This window comes from Aethalodelphis obliquidens, unplaced genomic scaffold, assembly GCF_003676395.1.
Source record: "Aethalodelphis obliquidens isolate GAN/ISIS:26980383/991018 unplaced genomic scaffold, ASM367639v1 scaffold74, whole genome shotgun sequence".
NCBI classification, from domain to species: domain Eukaryota; kingdom Metazoa; phylum Chordata; class Mammalia; order Artiodactyla; family Delphinidae; genus Aethalodelphis; species Aethalodelphis obliquidens.
This window is the reverse complement of record NW_020838018.1, coordinates 1758673-1777305: the sequence shown is the minus strand read 5'-3', so window position 1 is coordinate 1777305 and position 18633 is coordinate 1758673. Positions and strand designations below refer to the sequence as shown.

Here is an 18633-nt window from a genome sequence, read left to right as displayed (position 1 = left end):
GGAGGAGGTGGAGGGGCTGAGGGAGTAGCTGGGGAGGAGGTGGAGGGACTGGGGGAGTAGCTTGGGGAGAGTTGGTAGTGACCTGTTGTAGGTCATACAGCTGAGAAGTGGCAGCGCCAGACCTGATCCTGGGGAGACTGGCCTCAGAGTCCATGCTCTGGCCACGCACTCTGGCCACCACACTTTGCTGCCTTCCGCATTAGGGGAGAATAAGCATGGACTGAATTAAGGCACCTAAATTGCTTGAAAGAAATATAAAAAATGTTTTAGATGTTGACTGTGTAATATCATAGAAAGTATGCCTTTTCAAAATACCTCAACTCATAGAAAACTGAGAAGTGAGTCAAATCAATATTTTACGAAAGTGTGTCCTGGCCCCCACCTAGGTAAGCGGGGAGCCTTAATGATGACCCTCTCACAGTGTCTTCTCTGTGCCACCTGACCTTGGCAAATAGGCTCTGCATTCTAGAAAGAAGGGTTTCTAGCTCAAGTTTTGCTGGTTGTTAAAATCAGTCTTTAAAAATGAATTTTAAGTAGGAAATTGACAGTGATCTGAACGTGCAACATTATCATATTTAGCTATACAACATTGCATAGTCACAAGTTGATGCTGGGGAACCCTGGATCATGTGGGATGGGGCCAAATGCAGAGACTCATGGGGCACAGTTCACGCTGGGGCCCTCACTTCCTCTCCCCGCTCCCTGACTCAGCAGCCCACATGCTGCAGGTGCTTTCTTCTCTCTTGAGTTCCAGGTTTCTGTTCCTCTTGCTGCATGGCTATGAGCCTGCCTCTCCCACTTCGGGGTCTGCGGCACTCACCTGCACCAAAATGCTTTCCTCTGTGTCTGAGTTTTCTTAGGATAAATAGGTCCAACAAAACGTCGGAACTGCTGGAAATGATGTAAAGTCTGTTTGCTGTTCTTGAAAACTTCCATTTTGATGAAATGCGTTTAGTAAATTTCAGAAAGGGAATCATGGTTTTTTTCTTTAAATGTTTTTTAAATTTTTTTAACATCTTTATTGGGGTATAATTGCTTTACATTGGTGTGTTAGTTTCTGCTTTATAACAAAGTGAATCAGTTATACATATACATATGTTCCCATATCTCTTCCCTCTTGCGTCTCCCTCCCTCCCACCCTCCCTATCCCACCCCTCCAGGCGGTCACAAAGCACCGAGCCGATATCCCTGTGCCATGCGTCTGCTTCCCACTAGCTATCTACCTTACGTTTATTAGTGTATATATGTCCATGCCTCTCTCTCGCCCTGTCACAGCTCACCCTTCCGCCTCCCCATATCCTCAAGTCCATTCTCCAGGAGGTCTGTGTCTTTATTCCTGTCTTACCCCTAAGTTCTTCATGACATTTTTTTTCCCTTAAATTCCATATATATGTGTTAGCATACGGTATTTGTCTTTTTCTTTCTGACTTACTTCACTCTGTATGACAGACTCTAGGTCTATCCACCTCATTACAAATAGCTCAATTTTGTTTCTTTTTATGGCTGAGTAATATTCTGGGAATCATGTTTTAATAGTTATAGTAACCTGTTTTTTGAAATTGCCAGAAATGTTTTCTTCTCTGACCTTTTATTTTCCAAATTTTTTACATTTAATATATTTTACTTTTAATATCAGATTTAAAATATTTTAATTAGGAAACCACATGCTTAAGATAAGAATTCAAATAGTACTAAAGAATACACATAGTAAAAATTGAAATACACCCCTACTCCAGACCAAAGCCACTCTGTAGTCGCTCACTGCCAGCAGATCCTTGATTAAGGGCTGATCTAATCAAATAGTTTTGAGTAAATTATGTGCACGTACAAATGGTTACATACCCTATGTCTGCACAAATGAGAACATATTATAACACTGTGGGGGACCTTAATTTTTACTGAACTAAGTATCTTGGACATCCTTTCATCTCAGTGACCACTTTATTTTTTTTAACAGCTGTGTAGTATTCCATCCTATAGATGTGCCACAGCTCATACACAAATCAGCTTACACATATGCAGTGTATATACATGTGTGTATACACACAAACACACACACACATATATGTGCCCACATGCACATGAACTGATGGACTTCTAGGTGTTTCCAGAGTTTTCCTATCAGCAGCCTCATACTGTACTTGGGCATCTTGTACACGTGGGGGTGTGTCCAGCTGAATTCCTGGTGGAGAACTGCTGGGTCAGAGGGTCTGGACATGGCATCTTGATAGGTGTCACCCAGTAGCCCCCAGAGAAGTTGCCCCAGTGCATGTGAATGCTGCCCCCAGCCCCTAATCACCGTACATTTTAGCCAGCCTGTCTCGTTGCTGCCCTTCTCAGAGGTGGGAAATGGTGTCTTGCACTAATGTGCAAACCCACCCCAGACAGGGCATGTGGGTGGAGTGCTGATTGAATCTCCCCATTTCACACTGCCCAGACACCTCCAGCGTGGGCTTCTGGGCTGAAGTGAGGAAGTTCAGCAGATAAGACTCGAGGCCCCTTCCCCATCCACGACCGCAGAAACAGGGGCCCTGTTCCCAGGAGATTGTGGATGTGACCCCAGGCAGACCCAGGCTCTGAGCTCTGAATTCCCTGTGAGAGGAGGAGGCTGGTAGAGCCTTGGTCATGGGGAATGGGGAATGTGCTTACACATGCCGAATGCTGATATGTATGTCTCTCAAGGTAGGTAATTAACAAGTTAGGTATAACTGGCTCCGCTTCACAGGTAGGAAGAGTCATAGTTGATAGTTATGCCGTGCTGGGAAGCTGCCAGACACTGTTTTAAGCTCTTCACATAAGTTACTCATGGATCTTTACAGCAACCAAATGAGGTAGGTACTATTATTATGTCCACTTTCTGGATGAGGAGGCAGAGGCACAGAAAAGCCCAGTAACTTCCCCAAGGACACACAGCTGGAAAATGGAGAAGCGAAGCCTGGAACCCAGGTCGTTCTGACCCAACAGAGTCCCATGCCTGGCCCCATCCCGCTTGTGTCTTCTCCACGCACTAAAGAGAACACCGGGTTACTGCTGAGGCAAGGGGCCTTCGGAAGGTGAGGTCACAATGGCAGAATGTAGGCAAGGTGCCTGCAAGATGAAGACCCCCTTTACCTGGGCTCTGCACTTTTGTCATAAATGGTCAGGAGACCGCTGCCATCGGGGCATGGGCCAGGTTTTTCCTGTGTGTACCAGAGGAAAACACTTATCTCTCTTCTGATGGATTCCACTCCTTTCTTTTGCAAATGGACTGTACATTATGTGCATTATAAGCAGGTTTGCATAGTCAGAGGAGATGCGTAGTCAGAATGATATGGTTAGTAGTTGCGTACAGAGCATGTCTTTTGCATTCTTCAGTATGGTGATAACTAATTATAGCCTGTGGGTTTTTATGTTGGGAAAGGAGAAAAATTGCTGTGGTAAAGGGTGCAGACAACTGGGGGCCCTCAGGGCCTCTCGGTTGACTGAGCCAGAAGCGAGTATTTTCACTCAGGAACCTGGGGGCTAGAAGCTCTTTGATGGAGGGTAGATACGGAGGCTTGGCTTGAAGGCAGAAAATGAGGACACCAGTGTCCAAGTGCATTGTGTGAGGTGCTGAAGACACACACACAGGAACCCTAGCCTGCTGTCACTTGTTGCTCAAAACCATGAAATTAGGGTGAATATGATACGCACCTTGTCCAACCACAGAACAAGCAGCTCTGGGCTTTTATTTATTAAAGTGACAAAGACTTATTGAATCTCTAGAAGAGAGAAGTTTTTTGTTTTTAAAATTCTTAGTATTCACATTATTTATCTAAACCTCTTATTTATGGGTGACTCACTTTCTTTTTTCCTTAAGAGTTCTCAGCAGTCCCCAGTGGCTGCTGGGCCCCGCCTGCCCATGTGCTAGGAAAGCCCCGTGTGAACGGGTAAATGCCATAGCTCATTGGGTTTGCCCATTGCCTGTCCATCGGTTGTGTCAGCTGCTCGCCCAGAAGAGCATTTAAACAGAAGAGATAGGTTCTGTGTCTTGCGTGGATATAACTTTTTCTAGGACACTTACCTGCTTGCTCATCTGAAGATATTTTTGCTTATAAATTGGCCATCAGAAGCAGTCGCTTCTGTGGGAAAGACCCAGACTCAGTCTTAGGCAGTACATCACAGTGAGGCCAGGTGAATCCTAACCATTTCTGCCTGTCACTTTGAAGTTTCATCTGCTGACTTGAGTTGTTGGGCACTGAGGGGCCCTGGGTGGCCCTGGAAACTGTGTGCTTGGGTGGACATGTAAGAGTGGGGTACAAACTGGTGTCTGGGCTGCAGACATGATGGTCCCACTCCCCGGGGTGCGGAGGCACTGTGTGGGAGAGATGGGGCATCAACGGCGTTTCCAAGGAGCATCTCCTACTTCTCAGCTGTCTTCAGAAAACTGGCAAAAATTGTATAAATCCTTGAAGCAAAAGAAAAAAATAATTCCAACCACAAAAAAATGCTAGAGCTTTATTCTGAGGTTTAAAAAATATGTTGGATCATTTGCAGTTGTAGAGGCGTCAGCGTCCATTTAACCAGCCTCTAAACCTTCATTAATCCTGCACTGTGACCTCTGATTTTGCAATTCTGATTCTCTTTGTCTGATAGTTTGTGATCTTACTGGACTTGGGGATTCCTATTTTGAGGGCTCTGCCCTGCACTGGGAAGGGGTAGCAAATACCATATAGGAACTTGCTATACCACTGTGGAAATTCTTCTGTTTGGCTTATAAACAATAATCAAAAACAAAGAAAAAGGGAATTAAATGGGATTTTTAGGAAATCATTTTCTCGTGAATATGTTATCTGTATCACTTTTTCCTTCATCGCCTGGTGCCTTTGGATTTCAATGAAGATGAATTCTAAAGGATACATATCTGAAGTCAATAGCCAGTAGATGATACTTTTTTTTTTTTTTTTTGCGGTACGCAGGCCTCTCACTGTTGCAGCCTCTCCCGTTGCGGAGCACAGGCTCCGGACGCGCAGGCTTAGCGGCCATGGCTCACGGGCCCAGCCGCTCCGCGGCATGTGGGATCTTCCCGGACCGGGGCACAAACCCGTGTCCCCTGCATCGGCAGGCGGACTCTCAACCACTGCACCACCAAGGAAGCCCAGATGATACTTTTTTGATTGATGGACTCACAGCTGACAGTGACTCTGGCTTGTATTTGAATGGCTTGTTCTGCAGGGAAGTGGTGGTGGTCAGTGGTTGGGGACCAGCTTCGGCACCTGGGTGACCAACAGGTTTCACTTCCTTTGTTCCTGGGTGAGCAGTTGCATACTCCCTCCTCCTGTTTGCACAAGTGAACAAGTGCCAAGCCATCCTGGGTCAGAGAGTCAGCTGCGGGGCTCCAGAAGTGAAGGCAGGAGTTTGTTCTCAGTGCCTTTCCAGAAGTGATGCTGAGTTTATGTGGACAGTTTAACTGTTTAAATATTCTCATTTCCCATTATTTTCAGAGCCAAGATTTCTGAAGACTCCTTCCTAGAAACAATTGGGAAGTATCGAGAGGCACAAGATACAGGTAAAATCCCTTTGTTTCTCAGTCTATCTCGCAGATTAGCAAAGATGACACCTTGTAGAAGCCTCAGTGGGATCCAGCCGAAGGTTGGTCCTTGGTCCCTGTGCTATCTTAGGGCCAAAGATCTGGACTTGGCTGCTGCCCCTTGGGGCTGGCTTGAGGGAAGCCTACAGGGCAGTAGGGGCACTGCCTGTTTGTTTTTCTTCCCCCACTGCCTTTCTGCCCCGTGCTCCTTCCCCTGCCCCCTTTCTGGGCTGCAGGCCCCTGCTCTAGGCACAGAAATGCTCCATCTTCTCTTTTGGGGATGGGGGCGGTCATCAGTGATGTCTGGTGTAAAAAGATGGCTTTCCATGTCATCTGCCCTGAAGCCGAGTCATTTTGTGATTAATCTTAATTTTGGTCAGTTAATACGTGGTCAACCGTGTATTTCCAGTTTTAGAGGAAAGAGAAATGCCAATTTAATTTGTAAAAACAAAAAGTAAGCCCCTACCTCCCCTTCATCCCTTTATGCTACTCATGTATTGTGGATTAGCTGGTGGGGTTGTCATTTCTGCTAGCTTCTCCACACACCTGCTGCCAGTGTAGTCTTTGGTGTCTGCCATGCGTGGCAGTCACGAGGACTTGTTATGCCAGTTTTGGGGTGGGGGTGGTTTTAATGAACACAGCTTCACTTCTAGGGATACTTAGCACTTTCTGTGTTTATTGGCTGGTTATATACATATACATTTTTAATTACCTGCTCTGTTTGGCCAGGGCTCTGTAGTTTATTAGGTCTTTTCTTTCTGTAGTTTATTAGATCATTGCACTTATTAGGAATTCCAGGCCCTGGCATTTATGTTACAAGTGTTTTTTCCTAGTTTTTTTCCCCTAGATCATTTGTCTTTGGATTTTGTTTGCTGAACACTTTATTTTAAAGAAATATTTTGGAATCTTTGGACAGAAGGTAATTGAAAACAAGGGTGGTTTCTTCTGTTCAGTACTATATTGAGTTGTTAGAGAATTCCAATGTAAAAGTCTAAGAGGGTGGACTCTCACTTTCACCTTGCGGTCATAAAAAGCATGAAGTATATGCAGGAAAAGAAGCCACTTCTCATTTTTATGTAAATGCAAAAAGGGCAAAGAAATGGCAAGAATAGACTTCTGTTACTTTTACCTTGTGGTCATAAAAAGCATGCAGGAAAAGAAGCCCCTTCTCATTTCTATGTAAGTGCAAAAGGGCAAAAAAATAAAATGGCAAGAATAGACACCAAGAAATGGGCTGGGTTGTGGAACATTACATACCAGTGCACAGGTTGATGTGCTGGATGTAATATTTGTTCACTGACTTGAGTCTAGTGTAGAGGAGACATAAATTTTTAATGTATTAATTTTTTACAAAGCATTATAAACATTATTCACTGTTTTAAAAACAAACATTAAAAAGTGAGTTCCCTGGCCGTTCTCCCTCCCCAGAGATAATCACTGTTAACAGTTGGATGTATATCTGTGTCCATGTGTGTCTATATGTGCGCCTGTGTGTCTCTGTGTGTGTGTCCATGTGTGTGTGTGTCCATGTATGTCTGTGTCCATGTGTGCATCTGTGTGTGTGTGTGTGTGTGTGCGCACGCGTATGTGTATGTGGACTGGCACCTCCTCCCTGGACACACATGGGTCATCTTGGCTTGCTGTTCTGCCCTTGCCCTTCCATGTGGTCAGGGTGCTGTGTGCTTCCTGGTGGTTCCTGCCTAGCTTCTTCAGTGTCCTGCACATGTCTGCTAACTAGGCCCCCCGGTGGAGGCACATCCCTCCAGGTGCCCTCGTGGGCTGTCCTCGTCCACATGGCTCTGCACACTGGGCTGGTCCAGGATAGCTGCCCAAGACTAGCTAGGAAGTAGGAGCCATTTGGAAATGAAGAATCGCCTTCGGAAATCCTCCAGCCCTTCACCAGCACCCCTAGCAGCAATCTTAAATTTCTCTGTCTCTTGGGGGATAATTAGGTATTTTATTTTAATTTACATTTCTTTATTACTTTATTTCTTTATTAAGCACCCTTGGAGTTACTTTGGAAGGTAGGAGAGTTTTATAAGGTAAGGAGAAAATTAAGAATTCAAATAGGGCTTCGCTGGTGGCGCAGTGGTTGAGAGTCCGCCTGCCGATGCGGACCCGGTCTGGGAAGATCTCACATGCCGCAGAGCGGCTGGGCCCGTGAGCCATGACCGCTGAGCCTGTGCGTCTGGAGCCTGTGCTCCGCAACGGGAGAGGCCACAGCAGTGAGAGGCCTGCGTACCGCAAAAAAAAAAAAAAGAATGCAAATAAATTCCAGTTAAGGCAGAACTTTTCAACAGTATCATTTATCTAAGTTTGCTCTCTGTACAGGTCAAACTGGGGATTGAAGCACCAGTTTTAGTGACATTTAAAATATCTCCTGGTGCACATGGTGTCCTCCAGCCCTTGGGAAACAAGCCTGGGGGCACATCTGGAGCTGAGCTCCCTACTATGCCAGCAGCCCCTGGACAACAGATATTCCTCCCTGGGGGTGGGCCGACAGGAAGAATCAGGCTAGGGGAGGTAGGTTATTTTGTATTCCCTGGTGCTAAGCTGTCCGGGCTCAGAGACAAATGCACTGCACACGCTATGCGAGGGTGTCACATGCCCTCCAAAGAGACAGTGTGACTGTGAAGTGTAGAATGATGTCACACAAGGTGGTGTGATCCCTCCCTCCTCTGGCCTTTGTGCTTCAGGGTCCCCGCTGCCCTGCACCTGCCCTGCGTATGCCCTTCTCAGCATCATCACTGCTGATTGGTTGCTGATTAATTGGTTGGTATGTACACCTGTCACCCTGCCGCCCTTTTTCTCCTTCCTGGCTTCCATCGGCACATTTGTGACACACACGTGCCTGGGTTTAGGTGAGAGAACGAGGGTTAAGGTGTGTCGGGACATCCTGACCAGCTTGTTTGCCCCTGCGGGGCGGCTGGAGGGGAAAGCCAGTGTCCTGGACGCTTTTCCATTGGGGCAGCGGGGAGCGTCCAGCTGGACTCAGCTCTAAGGCTGAGCCTGGCTCCTGGGATCCATTCTAAGTCCTGGGGAAACTGAAGTTGAAACAAAAAACTGTTTGTTGTGTGTGTGACACAGAGAGCTTCTGAAACCTGTTCCTGATTCCTGAGAGGGCAAGGCCATTTGGCAAGGTGGTGACATCAGCACCACAGCCAGGGGCGGGGGAGGAGAGCACTGAGGGTGGGGAGGGGAGTGGGGGGGAGCACAACCTGGGGCTGGGGCTGGGGGATTGGGTAGGGAGAGGAGCTGAGGGTGGGGTGCAGCCTGGGGCAGGGCTGGTGACTGGGGTAGGGTAGGGGAGCCTAGGGTGGGGGACAGCCTGGGGATGGGGACACTGGGCCTGGCACCAGCACTGGCAGGGCATGGTCTTAGGGTGGCTCTTGTGTTCTCTGCTCCTGGCTGGGAAGGGAAGGTATATTTAGCTGTATGTCTTCCGCTGTCCTGGCCACAGGGCCTAGAGGGTAAGTGGGGCTTCACCTGCCCTGTCTGGGCAAACCCCATAGACAAGAAGCGTCAACAGGCTCCCCCAGTAGTTGTCCACAGCTGTCACCTGAGCTCCCCTTTCATGGGTTTCCAGGGGATGCCAGTGGAGACACTTTGAACATTGGTTTAGCATCCTGTTGTTGATGCCAGCATTGATGCCTTATATGGGGTAGTGAGTGGTGTCCCCTCCGTGACCCTACAGACAGCTGGTCCCAGAAAGGGAAGCCAAGGTGTGGGTAGGCGTGACAGAGCCCAGACAGTACCCTCGGCCCATGGTTCCTGCCTTAAAGGACCCTAGCCTTTCGTCACCGGTCACATCTAGGAATGCAGTGCTAGATCGGGATTTCTGTGCTGCCACAGAGAGCACACACACTGCATGGGCATGTACATACACACATGTACACACACACACATACAGGCACACATGAACAGACACAGATGCACATGCACACACCTACTCATGCACACACCTACAGGTGTGTGCATGCATGGATGAACACGCATATACATAGATACGTGTATACAAATGACACGCGTACACATACATACATGAATGCACGCATATACAGGTCACGCAGAGATGCATACGTGCACATATATACTCCGATATACACTTAAAGATGCACACATATATGTGTATATGTGCACAGGTACACAATACACGTATGTACACACACAAGCGTACGTACACAGATGTGTGTATGGTTTCATGAAATAGCCCTTACCCTGTTTTCTCTGCCCCAACCCCCTGACTTGATTCAGGGTCTCTCGGTTGGAAAGCTGCCGCGTGACAGGCACTGACAGGCCCCTGAGTGCCGGGTTCAGAGACCCCTCTGGGTTCCATTCTCCTGACATTTAAAGTGGGGTCATGCACTCCTCCTGAACCAGCACAATTATGTGTAGGTAACGGGTGTGACATTGTATGACCCTGTCTTTCTAATGGGCTCCTGTCTCACTGTGACACTTTCACATGGGGGAGGCCAAATGCACACTCCTGACACTTGGCTCCCAGCAGAAGTGCCCACGAAAGCCAGAGGGTGGGCGCTTCGTCCAGTTGTTTCCATTTGAACATTTAAGGCTTCGATTCTTAACGCGACAGCGATCGCCGAGCCAGTGTTCCCGGTTGAGTGCACCGTGGCTGTGTGTCTGTGTGAGTGTGCTGTGTGCTTTGCTTAGCACTTTTAAATTATACGGAACAATGCATGCTTATTGAAAAAGGACAAACATCAAACCCTTCCAATGTCATAAAGCAAAACATGCATCCCTCACACCCCTTCCCCAGAGAGGAGTCGACTGTGTGTGGCATGGACCCTCCTGACCTTTGGCTATTCTTGTGGATTTTTTTAAAGACCATCTGGGGACGAGACGCAGGGTCTGATTGAGGCCATCGGGAGTCTGGCGCCTGCTGATGAGGTAAAGACAGTTGAGAGCTGGATGAAGTCCATGCTGGGAAACTTCTGCAGAAAGAACTTGTACCCGTCCTCAGGCCGCCGTGGGCAGGGCGGGCCTGGGAATGGCTGGGAGTGAGTGGCCCCCTGGCTAGTTCAGCACCCGCCCTGCTCCTTAAAGACAGTGTCTGGGTTGGTACAGGCTCAAGGCGATTAAGAAGAATGTTTTCCCTTCTCACCTAAACCAGTGTGAGCAGCCCGTGTGCACAGTGGTCATTCCTGCAGGTCCTGGAAGGAGAGAGACTAGCCCTTCCACCCGCCTCCGCTGAAATTCACTGGGCTCATTTGTTTGTCCATCTTTTTTTTTTTTTCGGTACATGGGCCTCTCACTGTTGTGGCCTCTCCCGTTGCGGAGCACAGGCTCCGGATGCGCAGGCTTGGCGGCCATGGCTCACGGGCCTAGCCGCTCCACAGCATGTGGGATCTTCCCAGGGGCACGAACCCGTGTCCCCTGCATCTGCAGGCGGACTCTCAACCACTGCGCCACCAGGGAAGCCCCACTGGGCCCATTTGTTAAGGCAGCTCAGCCTGTCCTGGAGCTGTGAATCCATTCTAAATTTCTGTTCATTCTGGCTATGATGTGTGCGAAACTTTCTGCCACTGGGGCCTCACCTTGGTTCTCTCCAGCTCTGGCCTTAGTCTTCTAACTGAGATGTTTGTATTTCCTCTGGTTCTGCCAGCCCTAGAAGGGACCACATCGTTGAGCATTAAGTCCCTACTCCTGGTATGAAGAAAATAAAGCAGGAGGAGGATGGAGGTGGCCTTGGGGCCAGGGTGCATGTGGGAAGGAGCCAGCCACCAGGAACTCCTGGGTGGGGAAGCGGGGTGGGGGTGGGCGTGTCGCAGAATGTTCTGGACGAGGGAGCGGCAAATGCAGAGACTGGGGTTGGGGGGTGATCTGTGGCGAGTGAAGGGACGGGAGGCCAGGTCCCCTTGCTGGGCACTGTCGAAGCTTCATTTTACACTAACTCCTGTTCTGCTGCTCAGGGCACTTCTGCCGCTTGGTGAATAATCCTATTTCTGCAAAAATGTATGAACCCCAGTGTGGCTGCATAAGCACATCTTGCTCTGCCTGGTCCTTGGGACGGCTGCCTGCAGGGGGCCGTGTCCCCTGCTTCTCCACCCACTGAACTGCTGTCTTCCAGGCTACAAAGAATCAAAGCATTGATTTCTTCAAAAAAATTTAATTAGCTTTTATCAGAGCAATTAATGCACATGATTTTAACTTGAAATAATTACTATACAGCTTATGAGAGCAAACAGGAGCTCCGGTCTTGTCGTTGTCCCTGAGACAGTGAGCTGCGACTGTTTTAGCCATTTTGGGTAATATTCCTTCAAAGTGCTTGTACAGGTATTTCCTGCATTTGCTATTTTAGATCCTGTATTACCATGGAAGGTGAGGATGGGGGCTCTCTGACGTCCTCCTTCACTCACTCCCCCCCACCCTCCCAGTGACGTTGCTCCACGGTTTTTGTTATTGGTGCCATGTCAGTATTGCTCAAAGCTGGGCCATAATAAGTATGCTTTGATCACATTTCCTTTCAAGTTTCACTTTTGCTTTCTCTGGGGTTAGTAACTGCTTCATTTTGAGTGTGTGTGCTACATTTTTAATCTATGAATGTGTTACTCATCCTCAGGCTCCCCTCATATTTCAGCGCACAAACGCACGGTAACTCTGCACGAGCTCTCCTGCACCCTCTCGGCCTCTGTCTCCTGTCCCCTGCACCCCTTCTCCACAGAGCACACCTTGTCTCTTGTCCCCCAGCTCTTCTTCCTTCTCAGGAAGACCAGGGAAGCAGCTCCCTTGTTTTGGTGGCGTGAGTCCTTCAGTAGCTTTCTGAGAAAGGATGTAAGGGAGGTAGAAGTTCTAAGAACTTTCATGCTTGGGACATGTTTCTGTGCTACACTCAGGTGACTGATAATTGGGTTTGATTTGAGAGTCTGCATGAGCAATCCTCCTCCTTTGAGACTTTAAAGGCATTGTGCTGCCCCCTAGCTGTTGGCGTGGCTCTTGAGAGGTCATTGTCTGGAGCCCGTTTTCTCTCTGGAAGCTTTCAGAATCTCCCCCTTTGTCTCCCAGGGCTCTACTGCAGCCTTTCTTCATTCACTGCACTGCTGGGCTCTTCCATTCTATAAACCTGTGGGGGTTTTATTTTGGACATTTTCTTGTTATTATTTCTCTGGTAACTTCTTGTATTCTCACTCTTTTCTGGAACTCCTGTCAGTTAGACATGGGTCTCCTGAATCCATCTTCTAGCTTTCTTCTCTTTTCTCTCCCTTTGTTTCTCTCTGTCACATTGTTCAACTATTAGGAAACCTCCTCAATTTTATCTTCCAATCCTTCAGCTGAACATTTTGTTGCCTTAATCAAGATTTTAATTTCTAAGGTCGCTTTCATTTTCTCAGGTTTCTTTGTGACTTCTCCTCTCACAGGCTCCAGTTTCAGCTCTGTTTGTCCACAACGGCAATTAATTACTAGCAGCGGTGTGCTAGTGAACACAGCCATTATCAAACACTAAATTATGTGGACTTAAATAAATTGTATTAAAAATACAAGTGAAGGTAAACATACTCAAAACCCACTGCTTCCCGTGCATTTTACTATTTCCTGTACTATTACCTGCTCTTGAGGCCACATGCCTGTTGTATCTGTGTGGTGGAATTACCGTGCACTGGTGTGCTACCGTGCATCTCGTCCTGTCTCTGTGTTCAGTGACATCATGTTGGAAGCTTGAAAGCAGCATTTGCACCCCAGCAATTGGCATACACTACAAAGCAGGGCACCCTGCCCCCTTGGAGAGCCAGTTGTTAAGGTTTGCCAGTACACCACTGCTTTTGCTCACCTGTTTTCTTTCTAGTTTCCCAGGTTTGTTAACGTCCGCATGGGCTATCACCGTCTCCCCATTTTTATCCGTATGGGTTTATGTCCTTTTAGGGTGTCAGAATTTTACTGGGTATGAGGAGGGAGTTGAGATAAAACTCTGTGTTCTGGGCACCAGTTTCCAAAGAGGGATTCTCCCATCTCCCACATCTGGGTTCTAAGCCTGGTTGCAGTGCGTGTCATGGCATGTCCCAGAAGAGTGACTTCTGTCAGCGACTGAAGTAGGAATTTGTTCTTGCCGTTGGATCCTTGCAAACCATTTCCCTCCAACAGAGACTGGGCTCCATGCTGATGTTTGAGGGGAAGTGAAACATCCCAGTGGGCCTCACATCTGTGCCCCGCAGCCAGAAGGGCACCCCAGGCTGTGGGCACACTGGGACAGGGCCTCACACATGCTCCTTTTGTGCTCAGGAAAGACCTCTCTGTACTGGTGTGTGGTGGGGTTTTTTAAATAAACTTTCTATCTGAGAGCAGTTTTAGAGTCATAGTGACATTGAGCAGAAAGTACATAGAGTTTCCATATATCTTGTCCCCTCCTCCACATCAACGTCTCACTCCAGAGTGGTAGAAATCCTCTGAGCTCTGCCTGTTCACCCCTCACTCCGCTCTGACCCCGGCAGCCACTGAGCTTCTCCCTGCCCTGATTTGGAGCATTCCTAGAAACCTTACCTGTTTGGGAGCTCGGAGCAGAGAAGCTTTGGGGAGGCACTGCCAGTCACTGATCAATCATACAGAGAGAAAGTCTTCTCTGGTAAATTAATGAGACTGTGCCGTGGGATTTACACACATGATCTCTGGTACAGACACATTTGGAAATGTTCTGAATTGCTTTGCCAAGCAGTGGGAAGACAGCCTAGCAGATGGGCCAGGCTCCGCACATCCAGAAATGGCTGGGACAGAAAGGTGGAGGGAACATGAAACAGGAGAGGCTGGATAGAAGGTCAACCAAGGTTGTGTGCTTGGGTTTAATCTGAGTGAGAAATGTTTCACGTAGGGAAATGATATGCTCTGATTTACGTTAAAAACATTATTCTGTCTGCTGCTGCTGTTTGGTAAATGTGTCACAGGGAGGTTGTATCTGTTTGGAATTGTATCTGATTGCTGGTAACAAAGATCTGAAAAAAACAATAATTTAAAGAGATTAATAGTTTATTATCAAGTCTAGGCAGAAGAAAGCAGGTGTAAAGTCTCCAGTATGTTGTGAGGGTCCCCAGTTCTTCTGGATTTCTACTTGGCTGTTCTCAGAATGAGACTCTTAACTTCATGTTCACAAGGTAGCTGGCAGAGCTCCAGCCATCAAATTTGAGTTCCAGGCAGCAAAAGGAGAAAAGGCTGAAGACAAAAAAAAAAAAATGCCAACACTAGCTGAGTCAGCCTCCTTTAGAGAGCTTTCCTGGAATTCCTACCTAATAACTTCTGTCCACAGTTCTTTTTGTTTTGTTTTTTTTTTTGCGGTGCGCGGGCCTCTCACTGTTGTGGCCTCTCCCGTTGTGGAGCACAGGCTCTGGACGCGCGGGCTCAGCGGCCATGGCTCACGGGCCCAGCTGCTCCGCTGCATGTGGGATCTTCCCGGACCGGGGCGCGAACCCGTGTCCCCTGCATCGGCAGGCAGACTCTCAACCACTGCGTCACCAGGGAAGCCCTGTCCACAGTTCTTTGGCCAGAACTGCTGCCAGGGGAGCTGGGAGACATGGTTAACTGGCCACATTGCCATCCTAGGTAAAATCAAGATTCTGTTAGTGAGAATGAAGGGATGTGGATGCTGGACAGGAAGCCAGCAATCTCTACCCCAGGCGTCAAGAACAGAAGCAGGGTAAAGGGGTGGGAGGCTGTGGAGAGGTAAGGATGGGGGTTGGGGTGGGGTGGGCACGGCTTCAATTAGACTGGTAGTGGCGGAAATGGACCCGGGAACGAGCTAGGCGGGTGTCTGGTGCACCCCGAGCCAGTAACATCCACGCAAAGAGCCCTCGCCAGGGCCTGGGCGTCCTGTGACTGTGTAGGATTGCTGCAGTGTATTTAGTGTTCACTGGAACTCCGGGGTTGCTTGCTGAGTGGGTCACATCGGGAACACCTCGCCTGGCCTGGGCTTCTGGAACCACCTTGTACCTCACTTCCCTGCTAAGGGCAGGAGAGCAGAGTCCCCACCAGGGCCCCGGCTGAGGGTGACTGTGACCCACACGGTGGGTGCCTCTAAGAGCTGGCTCCGCAGAGGGTGAGCACTCACGGCTACCCCATGAGGCAGCTCTCTCTCTTCTTCCCCTCCCGGCCTCCTTGGCCTCCTGGTGCATCCGGTGTTGTGTTTAGCATGGATCGTGCCTTTGCCACTGGGTGTCTGGGCTGGCCGTCCCCTGGGCCCCCAGCGCAGGGCTTGGCCTGCAGCCCAGTGCCCATCCTGTAAATAGTTATGTTGGCAAACGGCCATGCTCATCCATTCACACGTCATCTGTGGTTGCTTTTGAGCTACCATGCTGGGCTCGAGTAGCTGGGACAGAGGCTCTAGGAATCAAAAAGCTGAAAATAATGCCCATCCGGCCCTTTGTCGAAAAGAGGTGCCAGTCTCCACCCAGGATGGGCCAGTCCCTGGAGGAAAAGATGGACTCGGTGTGCTCCCTGACTTCACGGGCCAATAGGCATGTTGGGATGGAGAACAGATCCTGGGTGGATGGGGAGCCCCGCCAGGCAGCCTTCGGGCTGGGGGGAGGAGGTGCAGAGTGGGTGCCTGAGCAGGGAAGGTGGGTGGGCAGATGAGGCTTGGCCCCTGGTGTCTGGCCCTTGCCCAGCATCTCCCCAGTGGCAAGTGCTCACCGTGAAAGTCCCCCATGAGTCCTTCCTTTGTGAAGGGGAGCGGGGGTGGTAGTGGCCCGTACGTGCACATAAAAAAATAAATAAAATAAAAGGACCCCACAGCACTGTGGAGGGTGAGCCGTGCTCCCTGCTAGGCTTTGGGGGCCAGAGAAGGACACCAGGGTGTGAGAGGTGACTTCCCAGGCAGAATAGAAAGGAGCAGGGAGGGCTCCCTGGAGGCAGTGACTTAACCAGGTAAACAGGAAGCCGGACCTTCTCCCCAAACCCTCTTGGGAGGTTTGGTTTGGACTGATGTGTCAGAGGGCAGCAGGGCAGGTGGCTGCACAGGTGCTGCCCTGTGGCAAATTGTGGGGTCCCCAGGGAGCCGGAGCCGGGAGAGGACGGCTGGAGAGGTCGTTAAGGGAGCTGGAGAGGTCCTCAGGCGTCCTGACGTGGTGGTGGGTGCAGGGGAAGGTTCTAGAGAGGGAGGGCCCGGGGGTGTCAGTAGGACTGGTAGACCTGGAGGGGGGTTGGCTTGGTGGGAGTGGAAGGCAGAGGAGGACGTGAGCATGGCTGACTCCCAGGGCCTGTGGGGGTGGGGAGAGGGGTGTCGGGGAGGCAGCTGCTTCACCATTTTGCAGCAGAGGGTAGTCAGCTGAGGAGCAGGTTGCATGCCCTTGGATTCCGTGTGGGCCCCCCAGGGCAGCACATCTGCGAAGTGCAGTGGTTCTGCTGTAGCTTAATTGCATTCCCCAGATGTGGTTGGCAAGCGTCCTGCCTCTGTTCAGGCCGACGTTTTGCTTTAACCTCCCCCTGAGAAGGCGGGAACAAGCCCATCTCACAGTCTCACTGGGATCCTGGTGGGGCCTTGGGTCAGGGGCAAACCCTAATCGCCCCAATTCACTGATGTGGAGCAGGGCTGCCCTGCAGCTCCCCGCAGGGACCCTTGCAGATGGTGCACGGGGCTGAGCAGGCGGGAGGCCGGGACTCCAGGCAGTCGTGGGGCAGGGGCAGAGCGTGGGTGCCAGGAGATCTGAGGACCCCCAGCCCCACAGTTTCTCTGTTCAGCACAGGCCTGTTCTTTCCATGAGGTGCTTCGTCTCAGTGACAGATCAGAGGCCATGACCAGTTTCCATGACATGCCGACTTTTGCGGTGAGGCTGGAGGAGCGAGGCCATTGGGGTGGCCCTGTCCCCTGCAGGAGGTCAGCTCCTCCTGCACGACCAGGACATGCGTGCGTGCATGTGTATGTGTCTGTATGCATGTGCGTCTGTAGGCATGCATATCTGTATGCGTGCATACGTGTGTGCTTGCACATACACCTATGTGTGTGTCTGTGTGTGTACTCTCACATTTCAGCCTCCGTGCAGCTCTCTAGTCTTTAGTTCTGGCTGTCGTCCTCTATGAGTATTACAGGAATTGGGAAGCCAGAGTCTCTGAGGGAAACTGAAACCCCGGTTCCGTTCCCTACCTTCCCATCGCATTACCAGCTGGACACAGTGCCCGCACAGGGAGGAAGCTGGGCAGCCAGGCAGGCATTTTTGTCTCCCTGGTCTGGGTCCCTGTGTCTGTCCTGTGTTCCGGGCCCACCTGAGGACCAGGAAGCCCTGACTCCTGTAACTCTGGGATGCGGTGTCTGTGTGGGGCTGTCCCCACAGGAAGCCCTCTATGTCTCCACCACTCTCTTCTCAGCAGACAGAGTCCGTGGCTGGGGATGTGGTGAGAGCAGAGCCGTGGGGGGATATTGAGCAAACAGAAAGCAGGCGTTATTACGACACATCCTGACTCGTAACCCTTCATTTTCACTTTCTTCCAGGATTTCTTCAGAGGGCTGTAGAGAAGCACGCTGTTTAAGAACCAGGTGGCCTTTGATATTTGCAGTGGTGAGAGCAGCTCGACCTCACCCAGAGTGTTGAGAAATGCAGGGCCTCAGGGCTTGCGCCGCCCACCAGCTCCAGGCTGCCCTGCAGCTCTGAGCAGCGACCACCCTGACACCCACCGTGGGCTCGCCTGCCCGCGGGCATTTGCTGCTGAAGTCCCCACTGCGTCCCCAGCCGATGAGGATGTGCGCCCCCGTCGGGGGGCTGCTCACCGCCCTCACAGTGGTGTTTGGGACAGCGGTGGCGTTTGCACCCATACCTAGGATCACCTGGGAGCACAGAGGTGAGGGCAGAACCGTGTCAGGCGCTGGTGGCATCTGAAGGGAATGGCCACCCTGCTCCCTGCTCGTGGTGTTGAGATGCACAGGTGCCCTTTGCTCTGCTGGGTCTGGCCTCCTGGCACTTGCGTGTGGGCAGACGGCCTGCACCGCCGCTTCTGGGGAGATGGTCCGATAACTGGAAACACTCGCAGGGCTTGTTCTTGGCCTGCTGATTTGGCTTCTAAATCGGGGCGGGGTGCGGGGGGGCCCTGGAAGGATGTTTATCTTCCTTGTGCCTGATGACGTTTGGTGTGCACTGCCTGAGCACAAACCACGCCAA

The 18633-nt window shown here is 50.2% G+C and overlaps 1 protein-coding gene across 11 annotated transcripts in view; it reads left to right on the top strand.

Moving 5' to 3' along the window:
* SEMA4D (semaphorin 4D) overlaps positions 1–18633 on the top strand; it is a 105178-nt gene that overhangs the window by 63415 nt on the left and 23130 nt on the right. For 7 of the 11 annotated variants that reach the window (XM_027091998.1, XM_027091988.1, XM_027091992.1 and 4 more), the window contains 2 exons: positions 5463–5527; positions 17970–18316. In XM_027091998.1, the coding sequence (XP_026947799.1) occupies positions 18211–18316 (106 nt within the window). In that variant the 5' untranslated portion in view covers positions 5463–5527; positions 17970–18210. Of the gene's footprint in view, positions 1–5462; positions 5528–10389; positions 10454–17969; positions 18317–18633 lie in introns of all 11 variants that reach the window. The other 4 variants (XM_027091995.1, XM_027091997.1, XM_027091996.1 and 1 more) reach the window with 1 other exon arrangement.